Source organism: Triturus cristatus, chromosome 2_2, assembly GCF_964204655.1.
Source record: "Triturus cristatus chromosome 2_2, aTriCri1.1, whole genome shotgun sequence".
Taxonomy (NCBI): Eukaryota; Metazoa; Chordata; class Amphibia; order Caudata; family Salamandridae; genus Triturus; species Triturus cristatus.
The window spans coordinates 434,165,777-434,181,724 of NC_140582.1; the positions used below are offsets into that span (position 1 = coordinate 434,165,777).

The window sequence follows — 15,948 nt, forward strand, 5'->3', positions numbered from 1 at the left end:
ATCCTCTTATTTCAGAGTTCTAAAGATTCCAATGCATGTACATACGTCTTTGTATTTCTAAAATGCTAACCTCGCTGGCTAGCAACAGTGTGCAGAGAGCACGCCCCAATGGGGATACTCAAGGACAGTATTAGGGAGGATGTAAAGCTAATATAAAGTGTGAGATGTGAGCCTGTCCGAGAGTGTTCCTTGAAGAGTTGAGTTTTCAGTTTCTTCCTGAATTGTATGAGGAGGTGGTGCTGTTATGATATCGGAGGGGAGGTTTTTCGAGACCCTGGGGACATAAGTTGAGAAGACTTGTTTTCTCGTTCCTCCACTGTTCAGACTCTGATCTAAAGATGTCAGAGCTCCTGCTCTGGCGAAAACCTCAAATTTCCTTTCAAGACCATATGCTGGGTTACCTTTTATACCACTTACCCAACATTGAATTCCCTATTATCACTTAATTTACATGTTCAGCACCTTCAGTAGTGCCCCAAAATTCGGATGCAGTGGCCCTATAAATTGGGCGATTTGGGAAGGGGGGGGGGGACGATAAGAGGTGTGCTTGTCTCCTCCATACTGGAAACTCAAGCGCCCTACTCACAGTACCAGGGACTTTCGAGCAACCTGCCACTCACCTTGACAACAAATCCATGTACAGACCAATCAATAGAGTAGATTACGGTTCAAAGCCATTGTATCTTAAAAATAAGCACCAGGACACCCCATTTTCACTGAAGCTTTGGAAATCAGTTTGATCAGTGCATGGAATATTTCTCTTGAACTGGCATTACAGGTGCCAGAAGTAAACGCAGTGCCACTATACTGTTCTGCACTTTCCCATCACTTTTGCCTTCAAAATATGTTTCAATTTACATAATGCCATGAGATAGGAGAGATCCACCAGAACAAAGCGCTACATTTGCTCGGCATCAAGTCGTTCTCTAAACTAATTTAATTATTATGGCTACTTCCTTTAGTTCCCATATAGAAAGAAAAACATATTACATAATTCTGTTTCTGCCCACCATAAAATACTTAAAGGACCAGAACAGTGTCACTGTAACTACATTTAATTCTGTTTATGAGTCAATTGAATAGATTATCATGCTACTCTATTTCGGTGGGGACTACGTTTCTCAATTTGTATTTTTTTCCAGATCACTTCGCAGTTAGTATTTGTTATCTTTCATAGCAAGATCTTAAAAAATGGCACTTGGACCTTAAATGTAAACTCTGCAATCAGAACTGAAATTATAACTATGAAATCTACACGGACAAAAGACTGTCAAAGACAGCATTTACAGTAATATTTACAAGTAATTGCAATACTCACTACTCGATTAATGCAATATAGGCTACAGCTTTTTCTATTTGATACATAAACCGAACACTTTTCAAATAAAAAAAAATGAAGCACAAGTTTAGCAAATTACTCAAATGAATACTAAATTGTTCTTTTTTTAGTGAAGAGCAGCCTGCGCAACTGAGGGTTTCAATCAAGTAAACAAGCACCCAGAACTTCCCCTTCTGCTATCACTACTACCAGCGGCAAAAAAACAACAACCAAAGGAACCACCACAGCAGCGGTCTCGCTTTATTTCAAAAGGAACTTTCTTCTACACCAAGGTATAATGGGCAGATAGAGAAAAATAATTACAGCACACTATTCATGAAATGGCAAAAATACAGATAATTAGCAGTTCAAATGCGATGTCCACAAGTGGATTGTAAAACAATAGTGATCCTGTTGAGATCTTACGTGTATGTGATTCTAAATTCACCTCCAACAACTTACAGTGGATTCACACGATGACAAGCCCTGTATCCCACCGCCGAAAAATGATTAGAATAGAGATCCGAAGTACACTAATGGGGAAAATGAATGTTTCATAGAAAGTTTGCAACCCCATCTTGTAGCGTCACTGCACTAAGAATAACCTGCATGTTATGGCCCAACCCAACAGGACTGGTATGGACCCTAGATGAGAAAGTCGCTTCTTTCATTTACAGACCTAGAGGTTGCTTTCATTTATCTGCAGCATATACATCATCGGATAAGCACTTCTGCCTTCAGCTGTGTAGATCAAATGCACTTAAGATACCTTAAAGCATTCATATAATGAAAATGCCATCAGATAGAAAGTAAAAATAAGCAACCATATTTCATTAAAAACCCTTTAGGAGATCCACAGCAGGAAGAGGCGTAACAAAATTAACTGCCGATGTTAGTCACCAGATACTGAAGATCCAATTCAGGATCACCACGCCTAACACAGTTACAGCAATGAACAGCATTTGAGGTTGCGATGCTTACCATTTTGATGGCAACTTCCAAGCCAGTATTAATCGACTTGGCTCTGTATACGCAGGCGAAGGAGCCCTTGCCAAGTAGATTCAGCACCTTGAAATCCTTCAAAACAAAGAAATTGTGAGGGGTCATTTTTCAAGCGCTCATACAGCAGCATTATGACATAAATACTAAACAAGTTTCGTGGTGTACAATGAGAAGCCCTGATACTGGAAGCAATATGTGTACTAGGTGAGGGCAAAGCTACAAGTGGGGCTCTTAAGATTGCACCGAAAGTTCTTAATACAAAACTGGAGGTTCCCGGCTAAGAGTGTGCAAGAAATCACAGGCTGTGCTGTGGGTATGTAAGGGGCAACTGCACCTCTATGCTGTTCTCGGAGGACAGCCTGACAGGGCTCCCCCCAGCCGCGCAATCGTGGCTGGGGTGCTGCAGAAAGTAGTCCAGCACTCGTTCCCTCATGATGTCGCCGACAGACTGCCGAAGCCGCAACGCTGTACATGGTAAAGCCGATGGGCGGGGGTCGGCTCCCGGTGCCATTCCCGCTCCAGCACCGGCGTCCCTAGTCTCCCAGCAACACAACAGCTCCTGTGGGGCGGGACCACTCCAGCTGTCACCATCAGTGCGCCGGGAGCCCTGCCGCGCACCTTACCGCTTACAGCACAGACACACCCCTCAAAACAGTGCGGGATGCACCATTTCTATCACAGAGGGCAGGTGTTAAAGTATGCAGCTGAGAACTTGAAAGAATGTGTCCACGGACAGACACTGGGCAGTTTTGAACTAAAATTAACATTTTTAAATGACGACTCACGCTAAGGCTACAGTCAACGTTGCTAGAGGAACAACTTGGGTAGCAAGAGCCGAGAAGATGGACTCTGTTCCATGAGTAGAACCGCAGTCCTGAAATAACATTTCAGGTGACTGGGGACAGTATGTGTAGGGTGACCAGATGGATCAGTGTCACCGGGACACCGCGTTCCATTCCTGAACATTGCTCTTACGCAACAGCGCATTCTGGGAGTTGTAGTCTTGGTTCGCTTCTATTGAGCAGATGACCAAATCATCAAGGTCAAAGTCCAGGAACAGAAAAGTGGTGTCAGGTAACAAGGAGCGATCTAGTCACCCTTGGTGTTGTCCGAGTATTCGGGGCAGTTTTGCCTGAGCTTGTAGCAGGTTTATGTGAGCTAATTGCCCTAAGAGATATATGAGGGGAAGAGGTGCACAGCATTATGGGTCAGTGGGGTTTCAGGGTAGTTTGTGGGTCCCAGCATCGTACCTCTCGCTTGTCTCCAATGGCGCTCCCCATCCTGACTCTTGGGGGGCCGTGTCCCCCCGCGCGTCACTGTGAAGCGGTTTCCATAATACTTTCTTCTTCTCTCGACTTGGCCGGGCACCAGGGCGCATCGTTCCTTAGCTCAAAGGCGGGCCCCGCGGCACTGGGCCGCAGGGCACCGCCTCTTCCTACCGGTTTGGCTACCGCGGGCTGGGTCCCGCCGTGGCACCATTTTCGAAAAATTCCGCCAGTTGAAAAAAAATGCGACAGTCGCTTCCACAATGACGTCTCACACGGCTGCGCTCGGTACGCATGCGCTGAACTACAGGATAACAAACGAATGACATGAAATACTTTAAAACTGGAAAAACAACAAAATATCAGAACCCATTGAACGCTGAATGACGAAGCCCACTGCTCTTAGTTAAATTGCTGAGAATGAAAATGGTCTGAACAAAATGAAAAGATTTTTTAATAATGGAAGTATGTATGCTTACGGCACCGATCCACCTACTCGTCTCACGTAATCGTTAGAAACGTTTAATCTTATTTGCGTGGCTCTTTTTATTTAGTCTTCTTTTTTATATCAGCGTTCCACATATCAATGAGCGAACAGAAATAGAATTTAAAAATGGTCGACCGGTTAGCATGTTTCAAAGCAAGGCTAAAGTTGAAGGTTTTCTTATAGCTAAGCTTTTTTTTGCAGTTTCATTTAACGCGAACTGGACCCCAGGGTATTGAGTGCTTTACAGGGTCACCAGTGAAGGAGAAGGATTTTGCAAAAAGAAACCTGCTGGGATTGACACCCCCTTTATACATACTAACAGTGTACGGTAAAAGAGTAACATACACATCACATGAACACGAGGGAAACTGCTTTGCGCATGTGTGCACTAATGTAAACTAACCCATGAAAGAACTAAGTCTTATTCACGTTAGCGTTTTGAAAGAAACAAGAAATAATGCATGATTAGCCCGCATCTTGCTTTTTGCTTTAAAATTAATAAGTAATGCCACTTTTGCTTTAAGCTGTTGCTAGAAAAACATATAACGGGATAGTGCAAAGGTGGGTGGTAAACACTGAAAAATAAATTTCTGTGTAATTAATGATTGTTTATGTTCCATTTGCCATAGTGAGCCGAAAATGGGCCTCCATTACTCATAAGTTGTCCGGATGGATGAGGGGCTGGAGAAAGAATAAAAAATGACATGACAGAGCAGACAGAAGTGCTGAGTGCGGAAAAGAAGGGACCAGAGTTCAAGGATGCTCAGAACTGAATGCAGTGTTCGCCTGCCAAAGGATGTGACTGGCCGTGGGACTAAAGACTCCTTCCGCAGACATTGCTGAAAATTATGTGTGAAAATGTTGAAATGTATCATGTATTAAATCGTGTGAGCAAGTCAAATATTAGGTAATGGGAAAGGATGAAGAATAATAAATATGATCAAATTATGAATGAAGTCACATTGGTGTGACAGACCACCTCCTAAAATCCACCAATAGGCTGTTGTATTTTGTGAAATGTTTCAACGTGCACATCGCAAATTGAATGATGAGTTTGACACTGTTTGCATTTGCTGATGTTTTTATCTCCCTCTTTATCTCCCTCTTGTGAATTACATTGTTTGCATTTGTGACCATATGCAATGAGCATTTTTATTGATCATTTAAGATAAAACGTTATTAACTTTACAAAGAGTCTGTGATTATTCAGCTGACAAGATAGTTAGTTAGATAGTACTATCATTACCATCAACTAATTGGTTTGTCGACCAAGAGGAAAGAAAGTTGATGTATAAGTCTAAAAATGTATTTAGAACCGCCTAACATGAATCTGTGAAGGGAACTGAAATTTGAAGTCATTATAAAAATTGACCCTCAGCACATCAGGGATTTGGGTGAATGTGTATGGGCCATTTGAATAATTATCGAGTATTGATCCCTGATTAGGTGTGATGAGCGCTGGATCAGTTTTCTGGTAGCAGAGGATGGTTTAATTATTGTTTTGTTTGGTAATGATTATTGATTATATGTTCTTAACACGAAAAGTTAGTGTCCTGTTCTATGTTGTCTAGAAGTACAGGTACAGAGATACCTGAGGAATCCCAGGAATGGAATTTAGCCTGAAGTAGGCAGAAGAAGAGTGTGGCTAAAGAAATCACACCGCAGAAGTACTTTGTCTGTTGTAATAATATCGTAGCTACGGAGGGCTGTAGGTGTTATATTTAGGGACAATTTCATATGTGAGTAGAGTGACTGAAATAGCGAAGGGTCCACATATGAAACTTTGGCCGTATCCCCAGGGGGGTTCCAAGACCTCTTTTACACCAAAAAGTCCTCTTGCGAAACTTTGGCCTTATCCCTAGAGAAGTAACAGGTCCTCCCGGAGCTTGTTTGAAAGGTAAAATAGCACTGGTCGTTATTCTTACCTGAAGTGTAGGAATTCTCTTTGGAAAGTGGAAAACTATCTCTTTATTTAGTGGAGCAGACAAGGTAGCATTTTGTGTTGTTACTAACAGAAATTTGATTAAGAAAAACTTAGAAAAATATTGCCGTATTATTTTTTAAAGGGAGGGTCATTAGACGGAGTAATACTGACTTCAGAAAAGGCAGTGCTGGCATTGGTCAGGCAGTGGGCGTGTATTGAGCTCTGATTGGTTGGTTGGTGTGAGCCGAACTAGTATTGGTTGAGACAGCAGATAAGTAGAAAGCTGTGATTGGACGGTTGGTGTGAGTCGCGCTGGTATAGGACGAGAACTGACAAATAGATTAAGTAAAATTACGGAATGGTTTCCTTGTTTGTTTTGTCGAGATACATTAGCGTAAAGAGTTAGAAAATGAAGTTGCTTAAGAAAACGAAGAATTTCTTTAAAAAAGACAAACCAATAGTGATTAGGGAGGGAATTCCTATTCCACCTCCAAGAACGCCTGCTTCCTATATGATGTTGGAGCGAGGATACCATATGTGGCTAGAGAATTGGGTGGAGTATACAAAGGATGATGGTGTTATTGCTTTTTCACAGCATGGTTAATTTAATGTAAGGATATTGCAGAATTTGAGAAATCAAATGAATTCATTAGAGCCGAATCCCAGACTTACACAGTACGAAGCATTAGAGGAATGGGAAGTTGAGGCATTCGAAAGAGAGAAATTCAGAGGTAATCGAAGATACAGAAATATGATGTTTAGAAATCTATTTGAGAGTAGAGAAGATAAGTTGAAAAGATGGGGGAAAGCTGTAATAACAGAAGATTTGCACCAGTTTTAGTTGCTGATGATCAGACAGGAGGCAAGTGTAAAGAGAAAAATAAAAATATAGAGACTTCAAGTTTAAGGGATGCACCAAACGATTCTGATGATGATGAGTTGTTAGAGGATATCATGACCAAAAGACCTCTGCAATATGAAGAAAAGTCAGGGGAGGTGACTCCAAGTGCGCCACAAATGGGAACCCCATTGACTCCCTGTTAGAAATGGGATTTTTAGTAGGCTAGGGCGTGGGCCAAAGCCAGGCAAAAACTACTCTAGTCAGGATAAGGGAGTTACACGTCTAAAATAACCCCTGCTCACCCCCTTGGTAGCTTGACACGAGGAGCCAGGCTAATCTTAGAGGCAGTGTGTAAAGCATTTGCACATGACCAACAGTAATACAGTGTACGCACTACAAAAGGACACCACACCGGTTTAGAAAAATATCCAATATTTTTATATAATTAAAACGACCAAAAACAATCAAAATCCACACTACTATACTTAAAAGTTCACAGTTCAAAAATACGTTGATTCAAAAGAGTTCCTTGCGTGGATAGCTCCGTCCGTGCTACCACGGCGTCATGAACACACAAGTCCAAAAACAGTTCTGGCTGACCACGGGGTCGCAGGCCAGCTACGGTGTCGGGAAGACCTGCAAACAGTACCTTTCAGAGATGCAGCGCGATGGGGCCCTTGAAGTCACTTGCGTTGCAGGTCGAGCTGATTTCGGATGGGATCAAGAGCGCTGGTGTCAACAGGCGTCGGGGGCTGTGGTGCGAAGCGCGGCGTGCGGTGCCCCCAGGTCGCGGTGCGAGCAGCGGCTCAGTGGCGGCGTCAGATGGCATCGACGGTGAGACCAGGGTCGTGGTGCAAGATGGAGGCGGTGCTCGTCACGGTGCTAGCAGGTCATAGTTGCTGAAGCGCTGTCGCCAGCTGACGAGCGGGAGTCGATGGCACTGGCGTCGGTGAGCCAAGGCTGCGGTGTGGGATGAGGGCGGTGTGTCGTATAACTTACGAGCGGTGCCCCCGAACCACAGTGCAAGCAGCGACGTCGATTTCGGCGGTAAGTGGCGGCGTCAGGAAGGTGGCGGTGGCGTGTAGCGAGGCGGGGCAGAGTGCGGTGCCCACAGGTCGCGGTGCGAGCAGCTTCTCGGTGACGGCGTCCGCCGGCATCGTCAGTGAGACCAGGGTCGCATTGCGGCGGTGCCCTCTGCGGTGCCAAACCTTCGGCGTGAAGCAAGGCGGCGCGGAGTGCGATGCCCACAGGTCACGGTGCAAGCAGCGGCTCGGTGGCAGCGTCAACAGGCGTCGTCTGTGAGACCAAGGTTGCGGTGGCGCCCTCTGCGGTGCCTTCAGGACACGGGGTCGGCAGGGTCGTCGTTGGCGTTGTCGATGTGGTGTTCTTCGGGTTGCAGTATGAAACACACAGTCCCCAGTGCTGCGGGTCGAAGAACCTGGAGTCTTTGATGTTTCTGAGACTCCGTGAACAGGGGGCAAGCTCTACTTCAAGCCCTTGGAGAGTCTCGCCAATGCGGTTTCAGAAAGTCCAGTCCAGGCCTTTCACTGCCCAAGACAGAAGCAGCCACTGCAGGTCGGCCCCGCAAAGCACGCAGCAATGCAGTCGTTCCTTTTAGCAGCTTCTCCGGCTCTTCTTCCTGGCAGTCTTCTTGATCCAGATGAGTTCTAAAGTTCAGGGGTCTGGGACTCAGTATTTGTATCTATAAATCCTTTGATTTTCCAGGCAAAGGGTGTCTGTGTCCGGCCAGAACCAGTTGGGCCTTCTCTGGCGTGAATTCCTGGCAGGAGGTGGAGACGGCTTTATCAGAGGCAGACCAGGCCCTTTGAGGTGAAGGAAATCTCCTCCCTCTTCCCCCATCGCAGCCCAGGTCTATTTAGCCCTTTCCTGACCTACCTAGCCATCTGTCGTCCAAAACCCAGTAGGCAATCCACATTCCAGCAGAGGCACACGGTATGATCAAGCACAATAATACCCACTTCCTAAAAGTGACCTTTATGAACTCAGAATGAAAAGGGCACCCTCACTGATGGCTGCGTCTTTAGATGCTGAGTTCAGGCATACCAAACTTCATTTATTTATACCTTTTTCGGCTACGTCCATGGGTGGCACAATCCGTGCTGCAGGCCTACGAGTAGCGGTTGACTCACAAGCCCTGGCACCCGCAGTGCCCTTTACTGGGGACTGACAAGTAAGTCAAACATCCAATCATAACACAATTTACCACAGGAGCACCAGCACTTTACAACTGATCAGCAGTGCGAAAAGCGCGCAGAAACGTTACACCAGCGAAAACAGAGTCAAAACCGGGTGGGCAGAAAGCAAAAACTCGGGGAAACACGCCAAAAGATGCCAAGTCTAACACTCCCCAAGTCACAGAAATAGCTAGAGTAGTACGAGAAAATGAAATGAATTCGCTGATTAAGGCAAGAATTGAGCAGGTCAAGAAAATGAATCAGTTAAGTCTGAATGCGGAAGCATTGACGGTACCGGTAACAATTGGTCCCATAGTCCCATTGTATGGAGAAAAGCAGAATCTGTCAAAAGTACATACGTTTGCAGTTCCAAGAAACTGTACCAGGAGTGGAATGGGGACAGTAGCGAATGAGAGTGGACAGGCTGATCCGAATACTACATTGTTAGATCTTCTGGTTTGTGAGATGATAACAGAAACCCCTAAAATATGTATACAAAGAGACCCAAAGAGAATATGGCCTGGAGTTCTGCAGGTCCTTCACCAGAGGAATTAAATAATTGGATAAAGGAAATGACACAGCCAAAACCTCAACCATAGAGTATGAATGTGACTCAATTAAAAGTAGATTTGGAAGAGATGATTATCGGTACAATAAGCCCAGACAGATTAGGGACTTACCGAGATGAAGAACTGTTGTTTTTGTGTAAAAGTATTACTTGGAGAGTGAGGAATCTTCATGAGAAAATATCAGAAGCTACTAGTGAGTATGGAATAGACATAGAGAAGTCAAAAGTGTTACAGAAATAATACAGATTGGCCTTTACTGACAAGGATCTATAGAGTTTGAATGCGTCCGGAAAAAGGTTGCAGATAAAGGAGTTGATGAATATTTTGAATAAATGGGGAGATGTAGATCGATGGAAAGGTAGATGGACGAGAAAGAGAGAAGAAGCAGCTGGTAAAGGAGTGTCTATGTTTCCATTGAATGAGACAGAACAAGTTGAAAGGGCGTGTCCGATGAGAGAAGTTCTAGGTGGTGGATACGTTCATGTTCCTTGGACGAGACAGGATATATTGTCTTTCAGAAATGATTTCCCTAGGTTAAGGGAGAAACCAGTTGAATGGTACAAACAAGTAGAGAGATTTGTGAAAGTTTCAAAGGTTTTATTGACGGATCTAGATGGTTTGTTTGAGATTGTCATTCCAGCAGATTTGTGGATAGAGTGTAAAATTACTGTCGATTGGCCAAAAGAAGAATATCCTAAAGATCCTAAAATAGGTGCACTACCTGAAGAAGTGATGAAAAAGTATAATCAGGTAATCACCTTTTTGAAAGGGAACATTTCTCCAAAGGAAACAGATTGGGTTAAGATTGACAGAACAACCCAAGAACCAAAGGATTCAGTGCATGCTTACTATGAAAGATTGCTGCAGGTATTTAAACAGTATAGAGGGTTTGAGAATATTGGTGACAAAGATTTGGGACATTTTGTGTATCGTTTTGTGTTTGGATTGAAGCTGGAAATTAGTGCTATGATTCAGCAGCATTTGATTTGTTGGCACAGCAAAACAATTGACGAAATATTGAGGAATCAAAGAATTGTAGTGATGACATTGAATGAAGACATAAAAAGTTAAAAGAGAAAATGATGTGGGTGCAAGTGAAGGTAGCAGAGCAGCAAGAAACAAACAATAATTCTCAAACAGGTTATCAAATGAATGGTCAGAATCAAAATGGTCAAGTACCTAGTGGAGGTAGAGGAAGAGGTAAAATGAGTAGAGAAGAAGCTAAAAAGAAATTTCCTCGTCATACGTGCAGAAAGATTGGACATTGGAGGAACAAGTGTAGATCTGCTCAAAATAATAATGGGGTACATCAGAATTGAAGTCCACAGATGCAGAATGATGTGGTTGTGAACCAACAGAAGCAGCAGGTAGTTACTCCACAGTTACAGGTGGCAAGAGCTCCCATGCCAAATAATGTGAATGCTCAAGTGCAGAGGTACAGTGCAAACACTGGATTTCACAGAGGTGATCAAGTTGGTAAGAATCAAAGTGTAAATGGTTCCGCAATACTGGTTGCAGTGCAATGAGAGTGATTCAGACTCATCTCAATGACGGTGCCTGAGGGGGGAGGAAGAGTGCGTACTTGGCGCATCCTTGGCAGTAGATCAGTCAGGTCCATTTGTTGACAGGAAAGTGGAAGGTAATGATATTACATTCCTAGTGGACCCTGGTGCTACCCGTTCTACTGTGAGAGCAGCAGAAATTCCAAACCTACCCCTCTCGGGAGAAACTATCCAAGTTGTAGGAGTCTTGAATAAGCATATTATAACACCAGTCACAAGTCCAATAGAAGTTCATATTGGAAACTTCAGAGACATGCATCGGATTGTGGTATGTGACTCGAGTCCAGTAAATCTCTTAGGTAGAAATTTATTGTTCACAATGAATTGTACGAACTATTGTACGCCGGATGGTATTGCATTTCAGACACCTGATGAGGATATCGAATTTAAGATGATGCTAGCGAAGCAAGGGACAGAAGTGGATGAGTTGTTTTCACTTCTCACAGAAGAATATTTGCCTGAACAATTAAAAAGAGCAGTAAGATCAGATGTATGGGATTTAACAGGAAAGGTATTTGGCCTAATGACAAATGTAGATCCGATTCAGATTACAGTGAAAGAGGGTGCTGTATATCCAAACACCCCCTCAGTACAAAATGAGTCCGGAAGTAATTGCAGGAGTCACTCCTGTGATCGACCAAATGATTGAACAGGGAATTCTGAAAGAGATACTGAGTAGTCCCTGTAATTCACCTATTGTAGGAATTAAGAAACCCGTGGGAAATACAGAATAGTGCAGGATTTTAGAAAAATTAATAAAATCGTAGTACCCTGTTGTCCAGTGGTGCCAAATCCAGCAGTGATCCTTTACCAAATTCCCTGCGATGCTGAATGGTACACAGTGATTGATTTGTGCCAAGCATTTTTCTCAATTCCTTTACATCTGGAAAGCCAATATTTATTTGCATTCCAGTTCGGAGACCGTGTTTTGGCATGGTGCCGAGTTCCTCAAGGGTACACAGAGAGTCCCTCAATCTTTAATCAGATCTCGAAAAAATGTCTGGAGACTTTAGTCATGCCAGGAAATTCAGTTTTGGTTCAATACATTGATGACCTGTTAGTGGCATCAAAGACACGAGAGGTATGTGTGACAGATACAGTTGCCTTATTGAACCATTTGGCAGAAGGAGGACACAAAGTGTCACCAGCAAATTTGCAATTTTGTAAACTGGATGTCCAGTACTTAGGACATAAAATAGAAAAAGGGGTCGGAAAAGTGACACCAGAAAGAATTAATGTGATTACACAAAAAATAGCCCGCCCAAAATTCTGAAAGAAGTACGAATGTTTTTGGGAATGTTTTCTCACTGATTGCAAAACCTCTACAGAGGTTGACACGAAAAGATGTGAAAGATCCGATTGAGTTGGATGATGAAAGTATGGAAGCTTTTGTTAAATTGAGAAACAGTCTTTGTCGAGCACCTGTATTGGGAATGCCAGATTATGCAAAGGATTTTGCGTTGTACTGCAGTGAAAGACATGGGTGTGCACTTTCAGTCCTAACTCAGAAACATGGAATGGCACGACGTCCAGTAGCATATTTTTCTGCTATTTTGGATTCAGTGGCTGCAGCGGGACCAGGCTGTTGGAAAGCAGTAGCCGCCACTTCCGTGACCCTGGAATAGAGTGAAGCGATTGTGATGGGACATCCAGTCAAGGTGTATGTGCCACATTCAGTTGAGATCCTTTTAACCCACACCAGGACGCACTACATGACTTCTAGTCGGCTGACTAAGTATGAAAGAGTGATTCTGGGTGCTGAAAATGTGACCGTGGTGAGATGCACAACTGTAAATCCGGCAACTCTATTGCCAAATTCTTATTGTGAAGAAGTGAGAAAGGAAGCGGATCACGATTGTTTGGATGTAGCAGAACTGTGCACCAAACCCAGGCCTTATATTGAGGACGTTCCATTGGAAGAATCAGACTGTGAGATGTTTGTTGATGGATCATGTTTGAGAGATTGGAAAGGTGAATTATGCACTGCCTATGCTGTTTGCACCATAGCGGGAGTTCTAGAAGCATCCTCTCTAAAAGGGGTAAACTCTACTCAAATTGCTGAATTAATAGCTCTGATTAGAGCGTGCAAAATTGCCAAAAGCTTGAGGGTAACCATATTTACTGATAGTCAATATGGTTTGGGGGTTGTACATGACTTTGGTCAGCTATGGATGCAAAGGGGATTTCTGACTTCTTCAGGTTCCCCTATAAGAAACAGAAAAACTGTAAAAGATTTATTGGATGCTTTACAATTGCCCAAAAGATTTGCAGTGGTCAAATGTGCCACTGTTAGAAATTGGATTTTTGGTTGGCTAGGGCATGTGCCAAAGTCGGGCAGAAACCACCACTCTGGTCAGGATAAGAGAGTTACACTCTTAAAATAACCCCTGCTCACCCCCTTGGTAGCTTAGCACGAGCAGCCAGGCTTATCTTAAAGGCAGTGTGTAAAGCATTTGCACATAACCAACAGTAATACAGTGTAAGCACTACAAAAGGACACCACACCAGTTCAGAAAATTATCCAATATTTTTATATATTTAAGTTAAAACCAAAAACGATAAAAATCCACAATACAGTAATCTTCAATTATCAAAATATGCTTGAAAAATAGTTCCTTGATGTCGATAGCTCCGTCTGGGGCTACCACGGCGTCGTAAGCAAACAAATCCAAACAGTTCTGGCTGACCGCGGCGTCGCGGGCCAGCTATGGTGTCGGGAAGACCCGCAAGCGGTACCTTTTAGAAATGCAGGGCGTCAGCGACCTCTCGTTCAGCTTCCGAAAGCACGGCGTCCGCAGGCATCGGTTCCGAAGGTCGGTGCAGGTGTCGTCGGGGCCCTTGAAGTCACACGCATTGCAGGTCGAACTCCCCTCTGTTGAAGTCAGGAGTGCTGGTGTCGGCAGGCGTTGGGTGCTGCGGTGCGAAGGGCAGCAGTGCGGCGTGCGGTGCCCTCAGGTCGCAGTGCGAGCAGCGGCTCAGTGGTGGCGTCAGATGGCATCGTCGATGAGACCAGAGTCACAGTGCGAGGTGAATGCGGTGCTCGTTGCAGTGCTGGCAGGTCGCGGTGCAAGCTGCGGCGGCGTCGTTGCTGAAGGGCTGTCGTCGGTTGATGAACTGGAGTCGAAGGCGCTGGCTTCGGTAGGCCAAGGCTGCAGTGCGGGATGAGAGCGGTGCGTCGTGTAACTTTACGAGCGGTGCCCTCGAACCACGGTGCAAGCAGCGGTGTCGATTTCAGCGTGGAGCAGCGTCGTCGGGGATAACAAGGCATCGTCGTGAAGCGAAGCAGTGCGGAGTGCGGTGCCCACAGGTCGCGACGCGAGCAGCTGCTCAGTGGCGGCATCAGCAGGCGTCGTCGGTGAGACCAGGGTCGAGGTACGGCGTTGTGAAGGTGCTCTCTGTGGTGCCTTCAGGACACGGAGTCGGCAGCAGCGTCGTAGATGTCGTCGGGTTGCTTTTCTTCTGTTGCAGCACAAAACACACAGTCCCCAGTGCTGAGGGCAGAAGAGCTTGAAGTCTTTGCTGTTCCAAGGACTTCTTGAACAGGGGGAAAGCTCTACCTCAAGCCCTTGGAGAAACTCACAAAGTAGATAGCAGAAAGTTCAGTCCAGTCCTTTCACTGCCCAAGACAGAAGCAGCCACTGCAGGCCAACACAGCAAAGTGGTAGCTCCTCCTCACAGCTTCTCCGGCTCTTCTTCTTGCATTCTTCTTGTTCCAAAAGAGTTCGAAAAGTCAGGGGTCTGGGCCCCAATATTTATATCCCAAAAGCCTTTGATCTCTTAGGCAGAGAGTGTCTGTGCCCAGGCCAGAACCAGTTCTGCCTTCTCTGGTGTGACTTCCTAGCAGGAGGTGGAGACGGCATGGCCAGAGGCAGACCAGGCCCTTTGAGGTGCAAGGAAATCTCCTCTTCCTTCCCCAATTTCAGCCCAGGTCTATCCAGCCCTTTCCTGGCCCACCTAGACTATTTGGAGCCACTCCTGCTCCTCAGCCTTCTGTCATCCAAAACCCAGACAGGCAATCCACATTCCAGTAGAGGCACACGGGATGACTGAGTAAGAAAATACCTACTTTCTAAAAGTGGTATTTTCAAACACAGAATGTAAAAATCACCTTCACTTAAAGATGCATGTTTAGATTCTGAGTTCAGGCATACTAAACTTTATTTTCCTACCTAATTCCCTGGGCAGTTAGGTTTATAAGCTGTTAGAAGCAGACTCCCCATTCTGTCCTATGGGGAACAGATAGCCTTGCAATAGCGAAAAACAAAATTGGCCGTAGTTCACTATCAGGACATGCCACACACACCAGGGCATGTCCTACCTTTTACATACACTGCACTCGGCCTACATGGGTTCCTTGGGCCTACCTTAGGGGTGGCTGACATGTAAGAAAAGGGAAGGTGAGGGACTGGCAAGTGTGTGCAATGGCCAAGTCGACAAGGCAGTTACAAACTGCGTGCAGACTCTGCAATGGCGGGTCTGAGTTACCTCTTATGGGCCGTACGTGTGGGTGGCACAATCCTATGCTGCAGCCCACCAATGGCATTTCATTCACAGGCCCTGGCACACACAGTCCACTTTACTAGGGACTGACACATAAATCAAACAGGCCAATCATGGAATCACCAATCCATAACACATTTTAGCACAGGGGCACTTGCACTTTACCAATGATTAGCTGTGAGAAAAGCGCGCAGAAACACCAAGCCAGCACAAACAGAGTCACAACTCGGAGGTCAGAAAGCAAAAACTCAGGGGAAACACGCCAAAATATGCCAAGTCTAACAG

General features: G+C 44.9%; 1 protein-coding gene and 1 long non-coding RNA gene across 2 annotated transcripts in view; one reads left to right on the forward strand and one right to left on the reverse strand.

Annotated features, from left to right (window-relative positions):
* Positions 1-3,815, reverse strand: part of PLK4 (polo like kinase 4) — a 141,028-nt gene extending 137,213 nt beyond the window's left edge. The window contains exons 1-2 of the mRNA XM_085641530.1: positions 3,571-3,815; positions 2,300-2,395 (exon numbers count right to left, since the gene is read on the reverse strand). Coding sequence (XP_085497656.1) covers positions 2,300-2,395; positions 3,571-3,600 — 126 coding nt within the window. The 5' untranslated portion in view covers positions 3,601-3,815. The remainder of the gene's footprint in view (positions 1-2,299; positions 2,396-3,570) is intronic.
* Positions 3,816-3,873: 58 nt separating this feature from the next.
* On the forward strand, positions 3,874-5,317 carry LOC146862329 (uncharacterized). The gene is made up of 3 exons (XR_014978116.1): positions 3,874-4,050; positions 4,274-4,395; positions 4,702-5,317. It is a non-coding gene; the product is annotated as an uncharacterized LOC146862329 (long non-coding RNA).
* The last annotated feature ends 10,631 nt before the right edge of the window (positions 5,318-15,948 follow it).